This window comes from Solanum pennellii, chromosome 4 (assembly GCF_001406875.1).
Source record: "Solanum pennellii chromosome 4, SPENNV200".
Taxonomy (NCBI): Eukaryota; Viridiplantae; Streptophyta; class Magnoliopsida; order Solanales; family Solanaceae; genus Solanum; species Solanum pennellii.
This window is the reverse complement of record NC_028640.1, coordinates 8,336,133-8,360,459: the sequence shown is the minus strand read 5'-3', so window position 1 is coordinate 8,360,459 and position 24,327 is coordinate 8,336,133. Positions and strand designations below refer to the sequence as shown.

The window sequence follows — 24,327 nt, the reverse complement described above, 5'->3', positions numbered from 1 at the left end:
GTTCCCATACCGGTACTTGATACTGGTACCAATAATATAACTCAACTCATATGTTTAGAAACATTTCCTTATTCCAAACTTCTCCTAATCCTCATACTCAAGTACTCATGTTTTAAAATAAGTTTTAAAATATTGTAAAAGACGTCACAAAATAACTCGAAAGAACTCTCAAGACTTTACTCTTAACACTATCTTGAATTTCAATTATGACTTGAATGGTTACAATTCATGTTATGAAGGATCTCTCGATGTTTATATGTATTTTAGAGTAGGTAGAATCAGAAAGGAGTGAAGGTACACTTTAAAAAAACTGAGAGGGGGCAGGAGACCCTGCGCCAGAACTTCAGAGGGATCATTTTGGCGCACTGCAGGAGAGGCGTGCCAGCCCCTTGGCTCATCAGTGATGCGTCGAGCCACCCATTCCCAAAAAAACCTGGAAAATTTTTCTTCTCATTTTCTAACCCTAATTTGACTAGAATCGATTGCTTTCCTCAAATTTTACTTATTAATTACCCAATACCAGTGCACAAGAATCTACCCATTTTTCCTCAAGGCTTGATGAGCGTTGAGAACATGAATGGTTATGTAAAGTGTTTTTGATCCCATGCACCCCTCCCTGGATTATGTAAAGTACTATTGCACTTATGCATCCTTCCCTACATTATGTAGAATGCACTGCAATTATTTTGATAAATTACTTAGATTTTATGTGGGAACCAGACTAAAATTTGAACTATCCATCGCCAAATTTTTCTTTATTTGGATCTTTAGCAACACTACAAAGAAAAGTCACATTTTTTCCTCAAAAAACTTATGGTCTCTCTTGTTAGTATTTTATTCAACTTATTTCTCTGATTCGTAAAGTGTATTCCCTTAAATAACGAAAATATTTTAACCTTACCCTCATAAAAGATAAACTTAAGCACAACACATTAAAATGTGTCTTTTTTGGGTATTCTCGTCAACAAAAAGGTTAAAAATACTTTGATCCCTCTAACAATAAGTACATGATCTCTGCACATGTTACTTTTTTCGAGACTTCTCCGTATTGTCCTCCTAATACCGAAAACCAAAAGGCCATATCAGCCCTTCCCATTCTAAGTATTCCAACCCCAACTCCACCTCCAGCTCTTAAGGTCTATTCCCAATGACCTCAATCTCTTGCTGAACTTTCTAATCCAGTTGGTATTTGTAACTCTGATATAGGTGCAAGAAGCAATATTGGTGACTCATTACCTACTCAAACAATTTCTTCTGATTCGGTCAAGGAATAATGTGATGATCTTCCCATTTCTCTTCAAAAAGGTACTAGAAAGACTGCCAATCAGACTCCCAATTATTCTTATTTAAGTTATCATCGTTTTTCACCTTCATATTATGCCTTCCTTACTAGCTTATCATCAGTCAAAGTTCCTACGACTGTGACAGAAGCACTGGTTCATCCAGGTTTACATCAAGATATGATTGAAGAGATGATTGCTTTGCATGATAATGGTACTTGGGAGCTAGTTCCTTAACCCGAAGGAAAAACAAAATTTTGTCGTCGTTGGGTATTCATAGTTAAGGTAGGTTCAGATTGAGCTATTGATCGTCTCAAAGCAAAGACTGGTTGCTAAGGGATACACTCAGATTTATGGCATCAATTATGGAGATACATTATCACAAGTTTTCAAGATGGCTTTTGTCCGTCTTCTCATCCTTATGGAAGCAATGAATCATTGTCCCCTTTTTCAGTTGAAATAAAAAATGCATTCCTACATAGAGAGCTTTCTGAAGGGGTATATATTGAGAAACCACCAGGGTTTATTGCTTAAGGGGGAGACTAGACTAGTTTGTGAACTTTGTCAATCCCTCTATCGTCTTAAAAAGTCTCCAAGAGCATGGTTTAGTAATTTTTGAGATGTTTTCCAATATTTTGGAATGATCCGAACAGAAGTAATCACTCAGTATTCTATATGCATTCATGTCATGGAAATCGTTTTAATTGTTTATATTGATGATATTGTTATCGCATGAGATGATTAGATGGTTCACTTTAGGTTATTTGTTCTAATTGGAGGAAATCTAATATCATGGAAAAGTAAAAAGCAAGTTGCATAACTCGATCAAGCGCAGAGGCAGAATATCGAGCTATGGAACTAGATACGTGTGAGCTTATATGGTTAAGACAACTTATCAAAGAATTGAAGATGCGTGGAGTTGATCCAAAGACATTCTTTTATGATAACCAAGTTTCACTACATATCACTTCTAATGCAGTGTTCCATGAAAGAACGAAGCACATTGAGATAAATTGTCACGTAACTGGAGAGAAGATTGAGTACAGATACATCACAACAAGTTTTGTCAACTCAAAAGATCAACTGGTGGATATTTTCACAAAATCACTTCGAGGATCCAGAATTGACTATATTTGTGGAAACTAGGAGCATATGACATATACATTCCAGCTTGAGGGGAGTGCTAATTATGATATTTTTGGATAGTGAAGATATTAGAATCTTTAAATATGGTATGATTAAATAATTTAGATATGAGAATATTCCATAAATATCTTTAATAAGGTAGTTAGGAGATTGTGTAATATTTTATTATCTTCTTTCCTTATTTACACTATCTGTAACAGTTATTTAATCCCATCAAGATGAGGGAATTATCAATCAATTAATTTCCCAATATATCTTTGAATTCACATTATTTTTAATATGTAAGCATGTATCTATTTGCATTTATTCCTCTTCATACGTATTCTTCGCTTGTTACTCTGTTCAATTGATTGAACTTCTCTAAATGGCATGAACAAGTCCAGTTTCACTTAGGTGTGATGGATCTTGATTTGGCTCTGCTTAATGACACACCTACTGCTATTATTGATAAGAGCAATGAGGATGAGAAGTCTTTTCATAAATAATGAAAACGTTATAATAGACTGAGTCTTATGTTCATGCGAATGACTGTTGCTAACAACATTAATAGTACTATTTCACAAACAAAAAGTTTCAAGAAATACCTTAAGTTTGTAAGAGAATGTTTTTGTTCTGCTGATCTCTGGTACACTAATGTCTGAATTCACGACCATGAAGTTTGATGGATCACGTACTATGCAAAATCATATCACCGAGATGACTAACATTGCAGCAAGACCTTGGACTTCGTGATGAAAGTGGATGACACCTTCTTAGATTAGTTTGTTATGAACTCATTGCCTTTTGAGTATGGACCATTCAAAATTAACTATAACACTATTAAGGATAAGTAGGATATTCGTGAATTGTCCAGTATGTTTACTCAAGAGGAGTCAAGACTGAAGAAACAAGGAGGTCATTCTATTAACCTAGTGGGTCAAGGAGCTAGTAAAGGACTTAAAGTTAAAGCCAAGAATTTTAAGAAAAATAAAGCACCTGCTAAAGTTTCACAAGATGCTTATAAGGAACTCAAGGCTGATGTGTGTCATTTCTGTAAAAAGGAAGGACACTATCTCAAAGATTGCCTGAAATGTAAAGCTTGTTTTGAAAAGAAAGGTACATTTAGTGCCTTTGTATGTTTCGAATAAAATTTAGTAGAAGTTTCTATAATACTTGGTGGCTTGATACTGTTGCAACTACTCATGTATCTACTATGTTGCAGGGATTCACTACGATCCAAATTACGAATCCAAATAAATAAATTCTTGTTCATGGGAAATCGCATGAAGGCTAAAATTGAAGGCATAGGAACTTATGTTTGATCTTGGAGACTGGACATCACCTTGATTTAACAGACTCTTTATGTTCCTTCAATTTCTAGGAATTTGATTTCTTTTTTAAGACTTAATGTTTCTTGATTTGATTTTACGTTTGGACATGGCTTTTTTAATTTATATAAGAATACTATTTTTATGGTTATGGTGTTTTTTTTTATGGTATATATAAGTTTAAGCTCAATTATAATTAGGCATGGTTCACTAAATGAAAATTTTGCTTATTTATGACTTTGTGGCATAAACATTTAAGTCATGTATCCAAAGAAATATTAAAAAGGTTAGTAAAGAATGAAATTCTTCCTAATCTGAATTTTATTGATCTTAATATATGTTTGGATTGCATTAAAGGAAAACAAACCAAGCATACCAAGAAAGGTACCACACGGAGCACTCAACTTCTTGAAAATATACACACTATTTGTGGACCCTTTGATGTTCCATATTTTGGTGGAGAAAAATATTTTATTACCTTTATCGATTTTTCACATTATGGATTTATCTATTTTCTGAGAGAAAAAAAATCAAACAGCGGATGCTCTAAAAGTGTACGTTAAAGAGGTTGAAAGACAATTAGATAAGAAAGTGAAAATCATTAAGTCAGATAGAGGTAGTGAATATTATGAAAATTCTAATGAATCAAAACAATGTCTAGGTCTATTTGAAAAATTTCTTGAAAATGGTGAAGTTGGTGGGAGTGTTGAAGGACAAAGTTTGGAAATTAATGAGGTAAGGGTTAATATTTCATTTCCCATGAATGTACCTAGAGTCGTCAATATGGACTAGGACTGTTTGGTCGGCCTTGCCTTACCCGGGATTTAATAGGGTTAGGCAATGATTTTTGGAGCCTATTTGCGAAAAGGGATTTTTAACCCGACCTGAATAAGTCTGCTGATTTGTGGGCTTGAGAAATATCGATAAGGTCGTCCCGTGGGCCAATGAAAATTAACTGAAAATATAGTATAATATTAAAATTTAAAATTAAACAGAGTCCAAACTCAAAACAATTAGATTAATATTTCTATTTAGATATATATACTTTTACATGAAAAAAAAACTTAATAAGAATTATAAAGTAAATTTTATTTGTGGATTTGATTAAAAAAAGTAACATTAACATCATGTAATATTGTTTTGTCGATATTTATGATAATATCTATAAAGTATAATTTATAGTTTAATTTAATAATTCTAAAAAGAATATAATATTTTGAAAAGTGTGTTGGCCCGGCAAGCCTGTAGCCATGTACTTGTGAGTTAGACCGGCCATTTTCGGGCGCACACCAAAAATTGGCTAGCCTGGACTGACCCGTAAAATGTCGAAGCCTGTATGGGTTAGCCCGAATGGGGTGGGCTAGCCCATATTGACAACTCTAAATGTACCTACTTCCTCACCAATCACAAATGTTGTTCCTCTTGTTGGAGAACACTTTAACAATGTTCAACGGCATTTGGGTGAACACTTCAAGAAGTAAATAACTCACAAGTATCTGATGCATATGAACCACAAACAATGTTATAAAGAAAATCGTCCATTTCATATCATAATGTGATTTATTTGTAAGAGTCAGATTTTGACAATGAAATAAATAAGGATTTGATTTCATTTTCACATGCCATAGAAAACAATGAGTATGATAAATGGATTGATACCATGAAGAATTAAAATCCATGGAATACAATAAAGTCTGGGATCTCATTCAATTACCAGAAAGTTCTAAAATAATCGAGTGGAGATGGGTCCTAAAGACAAAACCCGATTAGAATGGTAATATTGAACGATATAAAGCCAAACTTGTTGTCGAGGGATACACTAAAAAAAGAGGCATTGATCATAAAGTGACCTTTCACGGGTTTCAAAGAAAGACTCATTAAGAATTATTTTGCCTTTTAGTCTTGTATGTTGATGACATTTTACTTTTAGTGGGAGTAAGTTTAATTTTTTAGTCTTGTATGTTAATGACATTTTACTTGCTGCTAATGATTTTTACATATTGCATGAGAGAAAAGACTTTCTCTCTGTGAACTTTGAAATGAAAAATATGGGTGAGACATCCTATGTGATAGGGATAGAAATATTCAGTGATACATCACAAGGATTATTGGAACTGTCTCAAAAAGGCTTTTATCAAAAGAGTTCTGGGGAGATTTAATATGTTCAGCAGGAATAGTTCCTATTAAAAAGGGAACAAATTTAATCTTATGTTATGCCCCAAGATTGATGTAGAACGAAAGGAAATGATCTCAATTCCTTAATCTTCTACTGTTGGAAGTTAGATGTATGTTCAAACTTGCACAAGACCGTATATTAGCTTTGTGGTTGGAATGCTAGGAAGATATCAAAGTATTCGTGGAATTGATCACCAAAAAGATGCAAAGAAATTCTATGGCACGTTATGAAGCCACAATTTATATCTTATGACTGCGCTTGAGATTGTTGACACCATTACCAAGCTGAAGGTTATTGTAATAATGCAACAATGTTCTTCGCCACAATTGATAAGTACTCCAATTGTGCCAAACATATGAAATCATGTACTTTACTGTCAAGGAAGAAATTCAGAAAAAGAGTGTTACTTAAGAATATTTGAATTGATCTCATGATTGCAAATCTTTTAGCAAAATGCTTACAACCAAAGATATTTAAAGAACATGCTCAAAGAATAGGTCTTGGTTGTACTTATGATTGATACATTTATGATGTTTTACACTAGCTCAAATTATGTGTTTCTTATATACTTTAATGAACATCTTGTTTCTCATAATGGTGTACACATTATTGTTATCACAAGGTATGTCTATACGAGACATTATTGTGGGCCATAAAATTTTATATGTTTTATAGCTTATGGACCTAGTATGATAAGTTGCTAATGTAGCATTATGGAAGGAAGTATGTATAGCTTAAAATTTATGTACAACCGCCATAACTCGCATTAGTAGTTTGTTATGTTGTGGTATATATGATGGACATTATAGAAGAAATTTATTGTGTGCGCAACTAATGTTCATTAAATATTAATGTCATTGGGTGAAGTGGGAGAATGTAAGAATTATTATTTATTATTTCTTACTTATGACCCAAGTTTACTAGTAATCCAAGTAATACCACAAATAATATTTAATAAGGAATAGTCGCTTCTGTACGTTGGCTACTTGATAGACATACCAAATTAAGTCATAACTTCTATAAATTGATCCTCCCTCAACCCATTAGGGTTACCACATATTCTCTAAAATAATTCTATCGTTGACTATTGTGGTAACATAAACTTAGGGCAACAAGGTAGAAATCCATTTAAGACTAACACTTCCTCTTTTCTATGTGATGATGCCTTCCTCATCAAGTATCTGCCCTTAACAATCTCTATGTAAAATTATCGTGTTCAAGATCCTGATATTACGTTATAAAGTATTTAATTTTACAATGTGACCATCAAACTTCTTTGCTATAAGTATATTGATTCTGTTAATGTCCTGTGATGTACTAATGTGATCAACTTCTTCGTTAACTATATATGTTATTCATTAATTTTCAAGATACAAACCAGGGATAAAGCTCAAACATATGGAAAATGTCCATTTGTCCAGATTTGTTTTAATGGTATGTAAATAGTATGTATTACTTATAAATTTGTAGTTCATATTTTATGCATGTATAAGTAGAGAATATTTTAGATTGTTTTCTTTTATTATTAGGGTCTTTCTAATATTTCATTTCTTTAATAGGGAAAGCATGACAAAAAGGTCATATGTTATTAAAATAACAATATTAATATATGTAGATTGTGACAAAGGATTGCTAGAGTTACGTTGATACATTCACTATATTGTCATATGTTAATATCAAGTTTTTCTTCTTGATTGAAGGGTAAACCTTCCACCTGATATTTTATATAACTATAATCTTTACGAAATATTGAGTTGTTAAATTTTGCAAGTTTACACTATATCTAATCACTCGTTCAAAAAAGAAGTAATTTTATAAATCTATTTGCTCATCAATTTCAGTTTGTATTCTTATTGCTTAAAACTTTAAGTTTGTACTGCAGTAATTAGTATGATTTACAGTGTATGTGTATGCACTAGATGGCTTATACGTGCAATGCGCGTGAAGTGTGAAGTTTCAAAGTGCAGAATTTTACTGACCCTATAACCATTAATTAGGTGAGTTATATTCATTGACACAAAAAAAGTGCAGAATTTTAAAACTATCATTAGGTGTTAAAATATATATTATTTTACATTACATTAAGTGATAATATTTTACCATTTAATTGACCAGAATTTGGCCAGATATTTTTAAAAAACTGTATTATATTTTTTATTTTAAAATAAACAGATCTTTTTTTCATTTTTTAGTTAAAATGTATTAAATTTTAAAGCGTAAAAATATTTAAAAGGTAAAATAACGTCAATAAAATACCAATTTTTTTCACCAAAAGGATTTTTCATATGTTTTTTCCTGTATATCATATTTTGTCTTCCTCAAATTTAGAGACCGAATCAATGATCTTCTTTAAAGTAAATCTCATAAACAATTTTTATTTTGTTTCCTTTATCCAATTTCAGGTGAAATTCAGTACAAAGATGTATATTTTATTTTATGTTAATAAATTTTGTTTTCTTATTTTTCTCAGTATCTTTCCTTATTTAATAGTAAAGTACTGCTTGAACTAAGGTTACAACTTGTCACACCCCGAGCCTACACAGTGGTTTGTGACCGGTACTCAATGACCATTTTTGGTCTTGAGTGGACCCTTGTCTGACTTACTTAACTCAGCGGAAGACAACAATCAATATTATAATGCTCAAAAGAATTGAACTAAACGAATAATAAGATAACTGGAAAGTTTTACAGATTTAAACATTCAACTTGGCCAAAGTAGCAACCCAAGTCAGTAACATAAGAATGGTAAAGTAAAAAATATTGAACTACTAATTGTCTATCTATGTAGCCTTCTAAAACTGCGATGGATACTGGGACAGACCCCACAACATCCTATAAAAAGAGACTGCAAACAATAAATGTGTTCTCCATAATGCAAGGAGTCTTATCATTGACTCCGAGTGCTCAGAAAGATCAACGAGGCGCGGGATGATTCTGATTCTGGTTACCTGCATCTGCTTCATGATACGATGCAGACCAACTAATATCACTACATTGAATGTACGAGTATGCGAGTTGAAATTCTAAACAACATAGGCTAGAAAAAGAGTGGAAAGAAACACTTACATTAACTCTGTTCAACTCATGAATAACATAACCAAATAATACTGACTCATTTCAACATAAACCAAATTTAAAACATATGTAATATAACGAAAAAAAATTGTTTGGAAACATGTTGTGAGTTCTGAAAGTATATAAGAATACTATAATTCATAGATGTATGTAAAATACATGTAAATTGATGTATATAAGCGTGGGAGTTTGTATAATCAATAAACATCATTTAAGAGCTACAATGATGATACAACGATCTATCTCACACTGCTAGCGCATCCTATATCCGGCCAAAGGTATAAGACCTGAACTGCTTAATGGATCCACTAGTCTACTTTGAAAAGGGTTCATCTAAAAAGTATGACCCTTTTCTACAATGGTGGCTACATGGTCTATGTGGCCTGTGAGTTTTCTCAACTATCCCCCATATCGGTGCACAATGCTACTCCCAAAAAATACTGGCTCTTATGTTTTAAAAACATATTGATTCTGTTGTTTGAAATTAGTGCTCAAAATATTTAGCTCATTATCTTGGAAATATCAAATTCTTTAATTGCTTCATTTAGAAAACTATTTCTCTTTTAACTGAAAACTAGCCCGGAAGCACTTTGAAAATTTCAATTTCCCTTCTTTTTAAATGTGAAAACATTTTAAGTTCTTTTGAGAATACTTAGTTCCCATATACTGTTTTGAAGGAATACTTCACTTTACTTTAAACTGAACCAGAGCTTAAGTATTAAAACGACACTTAAAACGTTTTTGAGAGACTTATGAAAACTTCAAATGAACTTCTCTTTCTTATCTTAGTCCTTAATCAAACTGATCGTTAATTCCTAAAACAAGCTTAGAGTATTTGAAAATACTTCAAGCAAGGACTTAAGAAAATCTCTAAACTTGACTCTAACTTTTCCTTGAATTTGGAGCTACGAATTAAACGTTGAAATTTTGTGTTTTTGGATGATTTGTATATGATTAGAAGTCATTTAGAGTAGTTAGAATCATTAGGAAGTGATAAAATACCTTATAGAGGCTTAATCGGACTGAACTACGAAAACTGGGCGAAGAACACCGATTTGAGCGCGTTCGGGTATGTCGCGCCATATCCATAGGTCTGAGGCACAATTCTGGCACACAATAGGCACACCTCCCTAGGCCCTATAGCGCAGATGGGGTGCGCCTTTTCTGATGCTGCCCAGATGCATCTGAACAATTTTCTTATCTCATTTTCTGATTCTAAATCGCTTATATCTCCATAGTTGTTTTTCCAAACCCTTAGGATTATTAGTATCTTCAATACATAATATAGCAAAATCGAAAAAAAAACCATAATTACGAATCAACTTAACAACAGGCAATCAACAACTCAAACGATAAAATATTTAACCATGTCTTTCAAGAACTTCACTATTCTCATTCAACCAATTCAAAAACCAAAGGATTGAAGCAAGATTGGACTGTAGGTGAACTGACCTAACACTAAAAGATCTCACATACCTTGATCTGGATCACCCCCGATGAATTCCTTTCGCAAACCTTGGCGTTCTTGGCGAATCGTTGGCTTTTTCTCAATTTCTTCTTTTTTTTCTCTCGTCTCCAAGCCCTAAGCGTGATTTTGATTTTTTTTCTAATTTGAACTAAAACTTAATTTTTACTCTAAATAAATCCTAAAATTAAATTGGAAATTAATTGATGAAAAAAGTAGTTTGCCCTTCCTTAAATCTAGATTGGGACTTTCTTTACTTCAATAACCCACTTTCCGATAGGCATATTTGCCTGATACGATATCGAAAATGTGCAAACTCTGCAGCATTGGAAAGATATCTCCAAGGGTTTTCCAACCATATCACTACTACCTCTAATTCATCCTGTGCTAGAAGTTATGACCGTTTGAAAATGATCAACACTCCCTTCAAAGTAGGCAATTTTTTTAGATTTTTCCCTTTCTTTCCAAAAATATATATTTTTAGTTTCTTAGCTATTTCAATTTGTGAGAAGTTACAATATCGCCCCCTTTGGAACATTCGTCCTTGAATGAGATTTCTTTCACTAAGATAAGGATAGTAACATCAAGTTCAATACTCAACAAACAAATGCAAGTAAGCACATGCTTACTCATAATTTATTAAGTACTAAGAAGAGAACTAGTACCTTGATCTATATTCTCTATGGATTCAAAGATATGTGGATATCTTTACTTATATGCTCTTCAGCTTCCCAAGTCGCTTCTTCAGCAAATTGGTTCATCCAAAGAACCTTGACTGATGCAACCTCCTTTGTTTTCAACTTGCAAACTTGACGGTCTAAGATCTGAACTAGAATCTCCTCATAGGATAACCTATCCTTAATCCCAATATTTTCAGTTGGCATGATCAAATATCGATCGCCCATGCACTTCTTCAACATGGAGATGTGAAACACCGGATGAACTATTGTTAACTCTAGTGGTAGCTCCAACTTATAAGTCACTGTCAATCCTTTTGGCTAAGCGATAAGGTGCAATATATGGAGGGGGGGGGACTAAGTTTCCCCTTCATACCGAACCTCATAACACCCTTCATGGGTGAAACCTTCAAGTATACCCAACCATCCACTTCTAACTCCAATAGCATTATCCTAACATTTGTGTAGGATATTTGACGAATCTATGCCGTTTTCAATCTCTCCTGAATCACCTTCATCTTCTCCATCGTTTGCTGAACTAGATCTGGTCCTATAAACCCTGCTTCAACAAATTCAAACCACCCAATATGAGATCTGCCTCTTCTCTCATAAAGAGCTTCATATGGATCCATTTGGATGCTCGAACGTAACTGTTGTTGTAAGAGAACTCAATGAGTGGTAGGTGATCATCCCAATTCCCCTTGAATTCAATCACAGAAGCGCTCAACATATTTTCTAAGGTGTGGATAATACGGTCTTTTTGCTCATCCGTCCGAGGATGAAAAGCAGTGCTTAAGTTCACTTTGAAGCCCAAACCTTTCTGGAAAGATTTCCAGATAAATTGTGGACCTCTATCTTAAATAATCAAAACAGGGACTCCATGAAGCCTCACCACTTACTAAATATAATTTTGCATAATCCTCTACCGAATGAGTGGTCTATACGGGCAAGAAGTGGGACGATTTTTTCATTCTATCGACAATCACACAAATTGAATCATGTTGCTTGCGAGACCTTGGTAACCTGTGATGAAGTCCATATTAATCATCTCCTACTTCCATTCTGGAAGTTCTATATTCTAAGACAACCCTCCTGGCCTTTTGTGCTTAAATTTTACTTGTTGGCAATATAGGCACTTGGAAACAAATTCGGTAATACCCTTCTTCATACCATTCCACTAATATATTTCTCTCAAATTACAGTACATCTTTGTGGAACTCGGATGGATGGAATATATGGAGCTATGAGATTCCTCCATGATCATCTTTTGGAGTCCATCAACCATATGTAAACACGATCTACCTTGATATCTCAATACACCATCTCCCCCTTGTTCATAAGCTAATACTCTTTGCTTATGAACATTTGCCTTCAATTCAAGCAAAATGGGATCTTGGTCTTGCTTTTCTTTTACTCCTTAAACTAATGATGACTCAGCCCCATTCTTCACCACTATCCCTCCTTCTCTGGAATCCATGAGTAGCACTCCTAGTCGTGTATGTATATGCACTTATTTTGCTAGTTCCTTATTCTCTTCCTCAAGATGGGTGGTACTACCCAAATACAACCTTCTTAAGGCATCAGCAAAAACGTTAGTCTTACTTTAGTGGAAAAGAATGTGCATGTCATAATCTTTGAGAAATTCCAACCACCTACTTTATCTGATATTAAGCTCTCTCTGAGGGAACACATATTGCAAGCTCTTGGGATCACTGTAGACATCCACATGAACATTCTACAAATAGTGGCGCCATATCTTCAAGGTGAATACAATAGCAGCCAACTCGAAGCCATGGGTTGGATAATTTTTCTCATAAACCTTCAACTTTCTGGAGGCATAAGTTATAACCTTGTCATTCTGCATTAACACGCAACCCAAAACAACTCTATATGCATCACAATACATCACAAAACCTTGAGTACCTTCTAGTAAGGTCAAGATTGGATCAATAGTTGATCTCTTCTTCAATTCTTGGAAGCTTTTCTCACAAGCTTCGGACCATTGAAACTTAACTGATTTTTGACTAAACCTGGTCAAAGGAGACGAATAGATGAAAAACCCTCAACAGACCTTCTACAGTAGACAACCAAACCCAAGAAACTCCGTATATTAGTTGGAGACGTGGGTCTTGGACAACTCTGAACTGCTTCTATCTTTTGGGTATCAACTCTAATCCAATCCCAAAAACTATGTGGCCCAAGAATTCCACACACTTAAGACAAAATTCTCATTTTGAGAACTTGACATATAACTCCTTATCGTTCAAAGTCTAAAGGACTATTTGGAGGTGACTAGCAGGATCTTCTTCTTTCCTTAAATAAATTAATATATCCACAATGAAGACGATAAAAAACATATCTAAATAAGGTTTGAAGACGATAACATACATATCTAAATAAGGTTTGAAGACGATAACATACATATCTAAATAAGGTTTGAAAACTCTATTCATAAGATCCATGAATGTTGCACGTACATTGGTTAACTTTAAGGACATGAACAAAAGCTTATAATGCCCATATCTAGTTCTTAAAGCTGTCTTTGGAATATCACATTCCAGAACTCTTTATTGATGGTAATCTGATCTTATATCAATTTTAAAGAAGCAGGAAGCACCCTGAAGCTGATCGAAAAGATCATATATCCTAGGAAAATGATACGTATTCTAGGTGGTAACCTTATTTAATTGACAGTAATCTATACGCATCCTAAGGGAACTATCCTTCTGTCTCACAAACAAGACTGGAGCGCCCCAAGGTGAGACATTTGGTTGAATTGAACCCTTGTCTAACAAATCTTTTTACTGTTCTTTCAACTCTGTTAACTCTGTTGGTGCCATCCTATATGGATTAATAGAGATAGGACGAGTAAATGGAACGATGTCTGTGCCGAAATATATTTCTCTCTCGGGAGGGACTCCGGGTAGATCATCAATAAAGACTTATTGAAACCCTCTTACTACTAGAACTGACTGAATAAGAGGTATCTCAACACTAGAGTCATTAACTCAGACTAAGTGATAGATACACCTCTTAGAAACTAACTTCCTCGCCCTAAGGTACGTAATGAAATGACCCTTAGGCACTGCTGAATTGTTTTTCCACTCTAAGATTGGATCATTTGGAAATGGAAACTTGACTATTTGAGTTCTACAATCAACTGAGGCATAAAAGGCATGAAACCAATCCATACCAAGAATGACATCGAAGTCTACCATGTCTAATTCAACTAAATCAGCATAGTACTCTTTTGATTGACAAAACGGGACAACCCAATATAATATTTTTGCTAGAATGGAATCACCAACAAATGTGGAGACACTAAATTGTTCACTAAGTTCCTCAGGAATAATAGCAAAGTTCATAAAAACATATAGAGTTACAAAAGATAAACTCGTTCATGCGACTATAAATGCATAAAAAGTAAAGTCAAAGACTTGAATCATACAAGTGACAACATATGGTGAGTTCTCATGCTCTTGGAGATTGTTTAGAGCATATAAGTGGTTTGTTCCTCCGCAAGTGTCGAAAGTAGACCCCGTAGGTGCAGCCCTATCTGGTGGAGAAACTAATGAAGACTAGGATTTATTTTCCCCATTACCATATACATGCTAGTTTTTTGGACACTCTCTCATGAAATACCCGATCAGATCGCACTTGAAACAACCAGTGGAGCCCTCACGACAAACTCTGTAGTGGTTTCTACTACACTTGGCGCTGGCAGGAGACGTATTACCCCCTTGCGCCACACTATCTTGTGAATATGCATGTTTAGCTCTGGAATTCTGACCGTAGTACCCACCGTTATTTCTAGGTGCAAGTGCATTAGCAGATGATAAAGCAGGATCCTTCTGTTTCTATTGGAAGGATGAACGATTGGCATTACTCTTCTGCTGCATGGATTCATTCCTAGTCTCTGTCCCTCAACTTCTCCACTTCAACCTGCTGCACATAAGCCATCAACCTTGATATGTACAAGTCTCTTATCATCATTGCAGCTCTACCCTCCTTGTTTAATGCACGACCCAAGCCAGCGACAAACAGACTCATCCTACTCCTCATGTCCTTAACCATATCAGGATCATAGCAGGACAAATAGATAAACTTCAACACATACTCATGCATACTCAAAAATTCCTGCTTCAGGGTAAGAAACTCTAGTACCTTAGCCTCTTTCAATTATCGGGGAAAGAAAATGCCCCAAGAAAGCCTCTTCAAAACAAGCCCAACTCGGATGTGGTGTATCCTCATCTCTGCCTTCCTTCCACTAATCGAACCAAGTCCTAGCCACATTTTTCTGTTGAAATGCAGCTAGATAACTTTTTCAACATTAGTGACATGCATCACATCAAACACCTTCTTTAGTTCCTCAACAAAATTATCCGGATCCTCAATGGTGCTCAAACCAGTGAAACTTGGAGGATTCATCCTCAGGAACGCACGAATCCTTGAAGTGTTAGCCTCTTATTGTCGAGCTCCCATCTGCTTCCTAACTTGATTGGTCACAACTTGGCGGAGCATCCTTATTGCCTCTCTAAACTCAGCATCAGAAACTTCTCCTTGTAGTTGCACTTCAGGTGCATTGGGCAACTCTGGTTCATCTACATTCCTCCTACCTAGGCGACCTCTTGCTCCTTTTCGTGGAGGCATGGTTATGTGAAAACACGTGCAAGCATGAGTTAGAGAGATACTTTTAGATATAAACTCTAGCACACGAAAGAAATATGAAAGAAGTTATCTATTTCCTAAATGTTACAGCCTCCTAATTAAAGATGTGGCGCGCTTCACACCGATAACTAGGATCACAGACACTGCTTCATAGACTCCTTAAGACTCTTAAACTCTGTGCTCTAATACCAAGTTTATCACGCCCCGAGCCTACACCCTATGTGTGGCCGACATTCAATGACCATTGCTGGCCTTGAGCGGACCCTTGCCCTGACTTACTTAACTCACCGGAAGACTACAATCAATACTATAATGATAGAAGAACTGAAATAAACTGAATAATTATATAAATTCAATAATTAAAGATTTAAACATTCACCTTAGCCAAAGTGGCAACCCAAGTCTTTAACATAAGAATGGTATGGTAAAGACTAATGAACTACCAATTGTCTATCTATGAAGTCTTCTAAAACTGAGATGGATGTTGAGACAGACCCCATAACATCCTATAAAAAATACTCAAAGCAATAATTGTGTCTCTAGAATGCAATGAGGCTCACCACTGACTCTGAGTGCTCAGCTGGATCAACGAGGCGCATGATGATGCTAATCCTGGTTACCCACGTCTGAATCATGATATGATTCAGGCTAACTGACTTAAGTACATTGAATGTATTAGTATGCGAGTTCGAATTCTAAACAACATAAACTTGAAAACTAGTTTGAACAAACACTTACCTTGGCTCTGTTCAACTCATGAATAAAATAACGAAATAATATTGACTCATTTCAATATAAAACAAATTTAAAGCATATGCAATATAAAGAAAAAAAATTTGGAAACATATTGTAAGTTCTGAATGTATATACAGATACAATAATTTTGAGATGTATGCAAAAATAAAAGTAAACTAATGTATATAAAATACAATACTTCTGTGGGGTTTCTCTAATCGACAACCATCACTTAAGAGCTACAGTGATGATACAATAATCTACTTCATGCTGCCAGCGCATCCTATACTCGGACAAAGGTATAAGACCTGAAATGTCTAATGGATCCACTAGTCTACTGTGGAAAGGATTCATCTAAAAATTATGATCTTTTTCAACCCATGGTGGCTACATGGTTATGGGGGGTTGTGAGTTGCCTGAATTCTCCCCCATATCGGTGCTCAATATTACTCCCAAAACATATTACCTCATATTTTTTAAAAATATATTGATTCAGTGGTTTGAGATTAGTGCTGAAAATACTTAGCTTGGAAACATAAAATTCCCTGCTTGCTTCATTTAGAAAGCTATTTCTCTTTTAACCGAAAACTAGCCCCAATGCTCTTTGAAATCTCAGTTTCCCTTCTTTTTAAATGTGCAAACATTTTATGTTCTTTTAGGAATACTTAGTTCCCATATACTGCTTTGAAGGAATACTTTACTCTACTTTGAACTGAATTCGAGCTTAATTCTTAAAACAACACTTAAAACGTTTTTGAAAGACTTATGAATGTACTTCTTTTTCTTATCTTAGATTTTAATCAAACTTATCTTTAAGTCTTAAAACAAGTTTAGAGTATTTGCGAAATACTTTATGAAAGGACTTTAGGAAATCTCTAGACTTGGCTCTAAATTTTCCTTGAATTTGGAGTTATGGTTTCAAGGTTGTAAATTCGTGTTTCTGGATGATTTTTATATGAATAGAAGTCATTTGGAGTAGTTAGAATCATTAGGAATTGATAAAACACCATAGAAGGTCTTAATCAGACTAAACTACGAAAATTGGGCGAAAAATGTTGATTTGGGCGTGTTTGGGGTGTCGCGCCAGACCCATTAGTCTGAGGCACCATTCTAGCACACTGCAGGCGCGCCACCCCAGGCCCTCTGGAGCAGATGCGGCATGCCTTGCTGGGTGCTGCCTAATGCATCTGAACAATTTTCTTCTCTCGTTTTCTTATTCTAAATCACTTAAACTTCCATAGTTATTTTCCCAAACCCTTAGTATTATTAGTATCTTTAATACCCAGTAGATCTAACTGGAAAAGAACCCAAAATTATGAATCAAGGCAACAATTGGCTATCAACAACTCAAACAATAAAGAATTTAACTATGTCCTTCAAGAGTTTCACTATTCTCATTCAACCAATTAGAAAATCAAAGGATCGAAGAGGTATTGGTGTGTGGGTTAACTAACTCAACACTAAAAGATCTCACATACCTTGATAGGGATCACCCCCAATGAATTCCACTCAAAAATCTTAGCGTTCTTGGCGAATCCTTGACTCTTTCTCTTTTCTTCTTTTTTTTCTCTGTTTTCCAAGCCCTAAGCGTGATTTTAAATTGTTCCTAACCTGAACTAAAACTTTTTTTACTCCAAATAAATCCCTAAAATGAAATAGGAAACTAATTGGTGAAAAGACTAGTTTGCCCTTCCTTAAATCCGGATTGGGAATTTCCTTACTTCAACATTCAACTTCCGATAAGAATATCTCTCTCATACGATATCGAAAATGTGCACACTTAGCGGTGTTGGAAAGATCTCTCCAATGGATTTTCAACCATATCAAGAACTACCTCTAAATCATCCTGATCTAAAGTTATGATTATTTGAAAATGACCATAATTGTCTTTCTTAACCTAGGTAATTTTTCCAGATTTTTCTTTTTCTTTCCAAAAATGGCTATTTATAGTTTCTTAGCTTATCTCTTAGCTATTTCAATTTGTGAGATGTTACACTACTTCTCTATATTTATATTTACAGGTTGTATGGTATAAACAAGGATGCATATGTATAAATTTTTAAGACCTCACTTATATGATTACATTGAAAAGGAACCCAAAAACCATCGAAAAAGAACGATATAAAGTTGGAAATGGTTTTCATTTTCCAAGGACACTTATTGTAGCAATTTATTTTATTTTTTAAAATGATGTGAAATGAATAACTACCTACAGGAAGTCTATCAAGTAAAATTTTTATAAAATTGTAAGAAACAAAGGTGCAACGCACGTTCCTGAAACTAGTTATACAAAAAGTAGAAAGCCACAAATATAAAAGTTGAAATACTATTTAACCCCTTTCTAAATTCAAAATGTTATAAACTTTCTAACCAATTAAATATAAAACTATATATTTTATCATATTATATTAAATACCTAAACTACAAAGAGTTCTTTAAAACACATTTTAAGAATGTTTTTCCATTCTCCAACATAACTTTTGAGCTTTCTACAGATTTCTAGGCAAGCTTTTTTCTTATGAATATCATGTGCATGAGCTAAAATTATTATTGAAAAACACATAATCTAATTCGCCTTTCATAGCTCAGAAGAAAAATTAAATTGATTTCATCAATTATACAAAATGTTTAAGATTGAAGATCGCAGATTGAGGTAGAAGGTTGTAGTGGAGCGCTCTCTTGCTATCCTAAAGGTTTAGACTTAGTAGTGTGTATCGTAGAAGTATTTTTATTCTTGTACTATCTTTCTTTTTCTTTCTTCGATGCCATTTCTTTTATGGTGTTTCAGTTATTGCACTTCTTTTTTTGTTGTTACTGTTTTGTTAATAGTTGTTATATTATATTATATTCTCTTCACTGTCATTTTTCTTTTTCATATTTACTATGATTGTCTATATTTGACTCGAGTTGAGGGTCTTCTGATGAGATAAGGTCTGTGCACACTCTATAATTGCTAGATAGATTTCACGAGATATGTTATTATTATAAAAGATATAGGTATAAAATTAGACAATACATTTAAACGTTTGGGCTGAATTGATAAATGTATATGTATTTTGCTTTGTTAGCAAGTTTTGTTGAGAAACATGTTTATTCATCATGTTTGATAAGTTATTGATAATTTTTAAGATTTCTTTTCTCGTTAAATTTCAATTCTCTTAGTTAATTCAATATTAAGAGTTGGAGGTATTTACATGCATGTACAGTAATCTAGAGCAAGAAATTCAAACGGCATATTTCTATATACCATTATGGAGCTATTTTATATTGATTTTCTTCACGTATTTATTTTTAGATGATAAATGTATTTGTCCGCTTTTTCGAGTTTATCAACATATGAATAACTAAAGTAATGAATTACAGTAAACACAATACAAGTTCAAACTTTAAATTCACAAATTTAAAAGGCTCTCTGTATCATAACAACAAATATTTTCTCAAGTGATGTATCTTTTAAAATAAAATTTTGATTTATTATTTTTTTATACAAATTCAACAATAATGTGTGTGTGCATGCGTGCATGTGTGTTGTGTGTGCATGGGTGTGTGTGTCTGTACTTTTATCAGAAATATGTATTATCTTATTTAGGAGAAAAATATGATGCATACTTCGTTATACATAATTTGCAAATTATACTATTTGTCTGTGCAATTAATTCCCTCTCAGGGTCTGTGCCTTCTGTTTTTCCGCTTTAAACTTGTAGCTTCCGAATTCCCAATATGGATAACTTATTGATTCTACATTTAATTTCTATCTATAATCAATATTAATAACGTCTTGCGAATGATGTGTATATTTTAATTATTTTTCTTCTACTTTTCATAAATTTTTTGTCTATTCGACTTCACCAATCTAATTTTTATGAATTTTTTATTATTATCGTAAGTATGTATTGTTATTTGTCTTAGATTAGTCATTTGAATTTATTGGAAGTATGTTAAATACTAAAAAAGTTATAAAATTATCAATAATATCTACAAAGGAATTGATATTAAATATTACAATGTGCCCCTTGTTTGGTGTTTCTTGACACTTAAAAAAAAATTTCACTTCACAAGATTTGCATAAAATTTTAACTGTTCTAAAGAATCTATCTATAAAAATCACATGGAACGCGATTGCAATGCACGTGTCCAGAGACTAGTATTACTAAAAGTAGAAACAAACAAAAGTTGAAAGTTTAAATATCATTTTGCCCCTACACTAGATTAAAATAAGATAAATATTTAATTACATATTTAAATATTAGTGATAATCAATTATTAGATTGAGTAAATCTCTTAGTTAGGAATGTGACATTAATATTTTGTATTGACGTACATTAGATTGCAAACGATAGTTATACGTCCACCAACAATTAAGATTGAAAAATTACACAAATCAAGATCATTGATAATTTATCACCTTTGAAAAGAAGCATGGAAACAAACTTTCTTGTGGATCAATATGATAATTAGGAATGTCCTACATCAATCTTTTCTATCCAAGTACGGCTAACTACGGATGATAATTATACGTCCATCAACAGTCAAGATTGAAAAATTCTACACATTAATTTCTTTGATAACTCATCACTTTTGGCTAGAAGCATGGTAAGAAAAAGAACCATGCTAGGGTCTTCTTATGAAAGATAAAAGAATGATAATTTAATAAATAACCGTAGTTAATTACTAGACTAACACTTGAATCGGCTATAACAATATCGATTGGTGTGTCTTAAATATTTGATCTTAATGACATTGAATAGAGAATCTTAATGCTTGCTTGGACTGTGTAGTTCCTTATATGGTAAATCAACAACATTAGAGTTAGTTCTTTCTTTTTTTTCTTCTTACTTTCCTTGGTTGATTTGATCTCTTTTCTAGCTATAGCATGGTAAGTGATTTTTCTATTATATTAAAAAATAGAGTTAAATAACTTTTTGATATAATTGTCATTTATCGAGTGAGCTTTATATTACAAAAACTATATTGACTAACTTCTTATTGAAAATATATTAAGATAATTTTTAGAGACTTGAGTGACCATTATCTTAAAAAAATAAAGTTGATTAAAAAATATTACTCCCTTTGTTTTAAAAAGAGTGGTCTAATTTGACTTAGGCGGAGTTTAAGAAAATAACGAAAATTGTTAAATCTTGTTGTCCTAAATTAGAGTTATGTTTAATGTACAAAATTGTTCTTTATTAATCCTTTTGCCTTAAACATGTCACCTGGAAAGATGAAATTAAAATATTACCAAAATAAGAAGAAAAGTCAATCTTTTTTAAACAGACTAAATGGAAAGTGAGTCATTCTTTATAAAGGGTATTTGAGTCTCTCTCTCTCTCTCCTTATATATATATATATATATACACACACACACACGCTAGGGCTCAGCTTAGGGCGTCAAAAGGTTGGTCATGATGGAGATAAGTATTGATAAAAATAATACTCAAGGTAATGATTTTTCTTCTTTTTTCAATCTTTACCTGTACTTTTTTTGTCTTTTGTTTTGTCAATGATTTTACATTACTAATTTAAAAATTGTTTATTTTTTATGTGTGGTTTGTGGGCTATCACCCTGGAGCAGAGTATACTATATGTGAACCCTAATTAGCAAGTGTGGGTTCTGGTTGGGACAAGTTATCTTGTCACGATCCCAATTTGGATCTCACTGTAAATTGGAATTTCAAAAGTAAATCAACTCAGTTTTTTTGGGACAATTTTCTTATGAACTAGAAAATGAATGTCTAATACAACAAATTGAATAGTAGAGAAATCTAAGATAGTGAGAATGAGTGGGTATCCATGAAAGATCTCGAATCTAAATATAGAAGAAAAGGAGAATAACAGAATTAGAGAAGAAGAGAATAGATAAATAAGGGAGAATTTGATTTACCCGAAACTTGTTGTTGCCTTCAAATAACATGGCGAGATTCTGACCCTTGTGCCTCATCAATTGAGATTAAATCTTTGTTGTTTATTTGCTGAAGTAGTTACTCTTGTTTCATAATGGAACTTTGATATAAGCTATACTAAGTAAGATCATTACATATCACAAATTATTTATCTTATCCATGATTTTTATTCAATGAAAATAACACTATAACCCCAATAGTTATCCTCGTTTGCTATGAGTTCTTAGTATAATACTACAAATGAGATCTCTTCGTAGATAGAATTTTAGCTCAAAAGAACACTACAACAAAAATGATTATTAATGGCATTTAATTCTTAATTGCCGCTAAATATGTATTTTTAGCGGCAATTGTCACTCTTTGTATATGTTCCTAAAGCCTTTAGCGACATTGTTTCTAATGGCACTTAACTAATACCGGCAAAGGCTTTAACACTCTTTATTAGTGTTAATATTTAATGGCGCTAAAAGTTGTTTTTGTTGTAGTGGAAGTATTATCATTAATTGTAATAAAAATATTATCCAGCACATGTGAACTATGAATGGCAATCAAATTTTTTAGTGGAGATTCATACTTTTATAATAGTATAGATTAAAACATGGAAGTATTAACATATTACCAAATACTCAATAAAAGTGGAAATCACATAGCTCTGTTAGACAAGTACATTTGGAGGTAAGGATGTGGCGTAGTTGTCAATAAAGGTCGAGAATCATAAGGTCTTAGGTTTTCATCTTATGGGAGACAAAAAAAAACACTAGCTGATTCATAAACTAGAAAAAAACTAGGTGATTCTTCTGATCTTACATAGTATTAGTGAACAGAGTTACCTAGAATTTATTGTTGGTGGAAGGTGCTTGGACTCCACATGCATTAAAAAAAATTGTAATAATATGCCTGAAATATGTAACATTTGATGTAAAATTTTCTTGAATTTTAATGATGCAAGCAATCAAGTTCTTTAATATTTGTGTTATCTTTAATTTTTTCTTTACTTATAACACCTTTACATTTTACAGATGAGATGGAAAATGCAAATGGAGCTGATTGGCAGGAAGAGGTTTATCAAAAGGTATGATCTGCAATAGCACTTTTAATAGTAAAAATTTAAGGAATCCCATAGTGTAATTCAATAATTACACTCTGTCCCGATAAATTTAGTATTTACTAAAAATCCCTTAAAATTGTTGTGCCGTGATACTTTAGACTCTATGGATACATGGTAAATGATACATGGTAAGTTTAAACTGTTAAGAAAAAAAATGGGGAAAAAACGGTACATTTAATCTTGTTAACTAAAACAGCTTAATTTATGGTAACAGATCATTAATCAGCATTAAATCAGCACGTAATTGGATATTAATTTCAAATTTTGAAAATCAAAGATTATATCATCTATTTTGAATACATTTTTTATGAACAATCTGTTAAATTTCGAACTGCAGTAATTTTATTGTTGTTACTGTGGATTTTTCAAGATGAATACATCAATTTTGATGAGACATTCCGGAATTTGGGTGAACGAATTGCAGTATGAAAGTTACAAAATCGACGGAATCGTTGTTGGAGATTCAATTTCGTTTTCTAATCTCAAAGCAGCAATTGCAGCCGAGTTGGATATTGATGTATCAGTGCATTGACTAAACATTATAACATGTGATACATATCTAATACATGTATCAGTGCATCGACTAAACACTGTACACACTGATTCTATATGTATCATCAAGCACAGTTGATGACGCAGTTATTAAACTTAGTTAATGATACATTATAACAATTTTCAAAACCTCATGATACATAGAAAATATTATGATACACAACAAATTCATGTATCAATGCATCATCTAAAACACTATACACACTGATTCAAAATGTATCAGCAAGCACACTTGATG

At 33.2% G+C, this 24,327-nt stretch overlaps 1 protein-coding gene across 1 annotated transcript in view; it reads left to right on the top strand.

The window, feature by feature from the left end:
- Positions 1-21,927: 21,927 nt before the first annotated feature.
- Positions 21,928-24,327, top strand: part of LOC114076851 (mediator of RNA polymerase II transcription subunit 15a-like) — a 16,190-nt gene continuing 13,790 nt past the window's right edge. The window contains exons 1-2 of the mRNA XM_027916551.1: positions 21,928-21,968; positions 23,449-23,501. Of these exons, the coding sequence (XP_027772352.1) occupies positions 21,932-21,968; positions 23,449-23,501 (90 nt within the window). The 5' untranslated portion in view covers positions 21,928-21,931. The remainder of the gene's footprint in view (positions 21,969-23,448; positions 23,502-24,327) is intronic.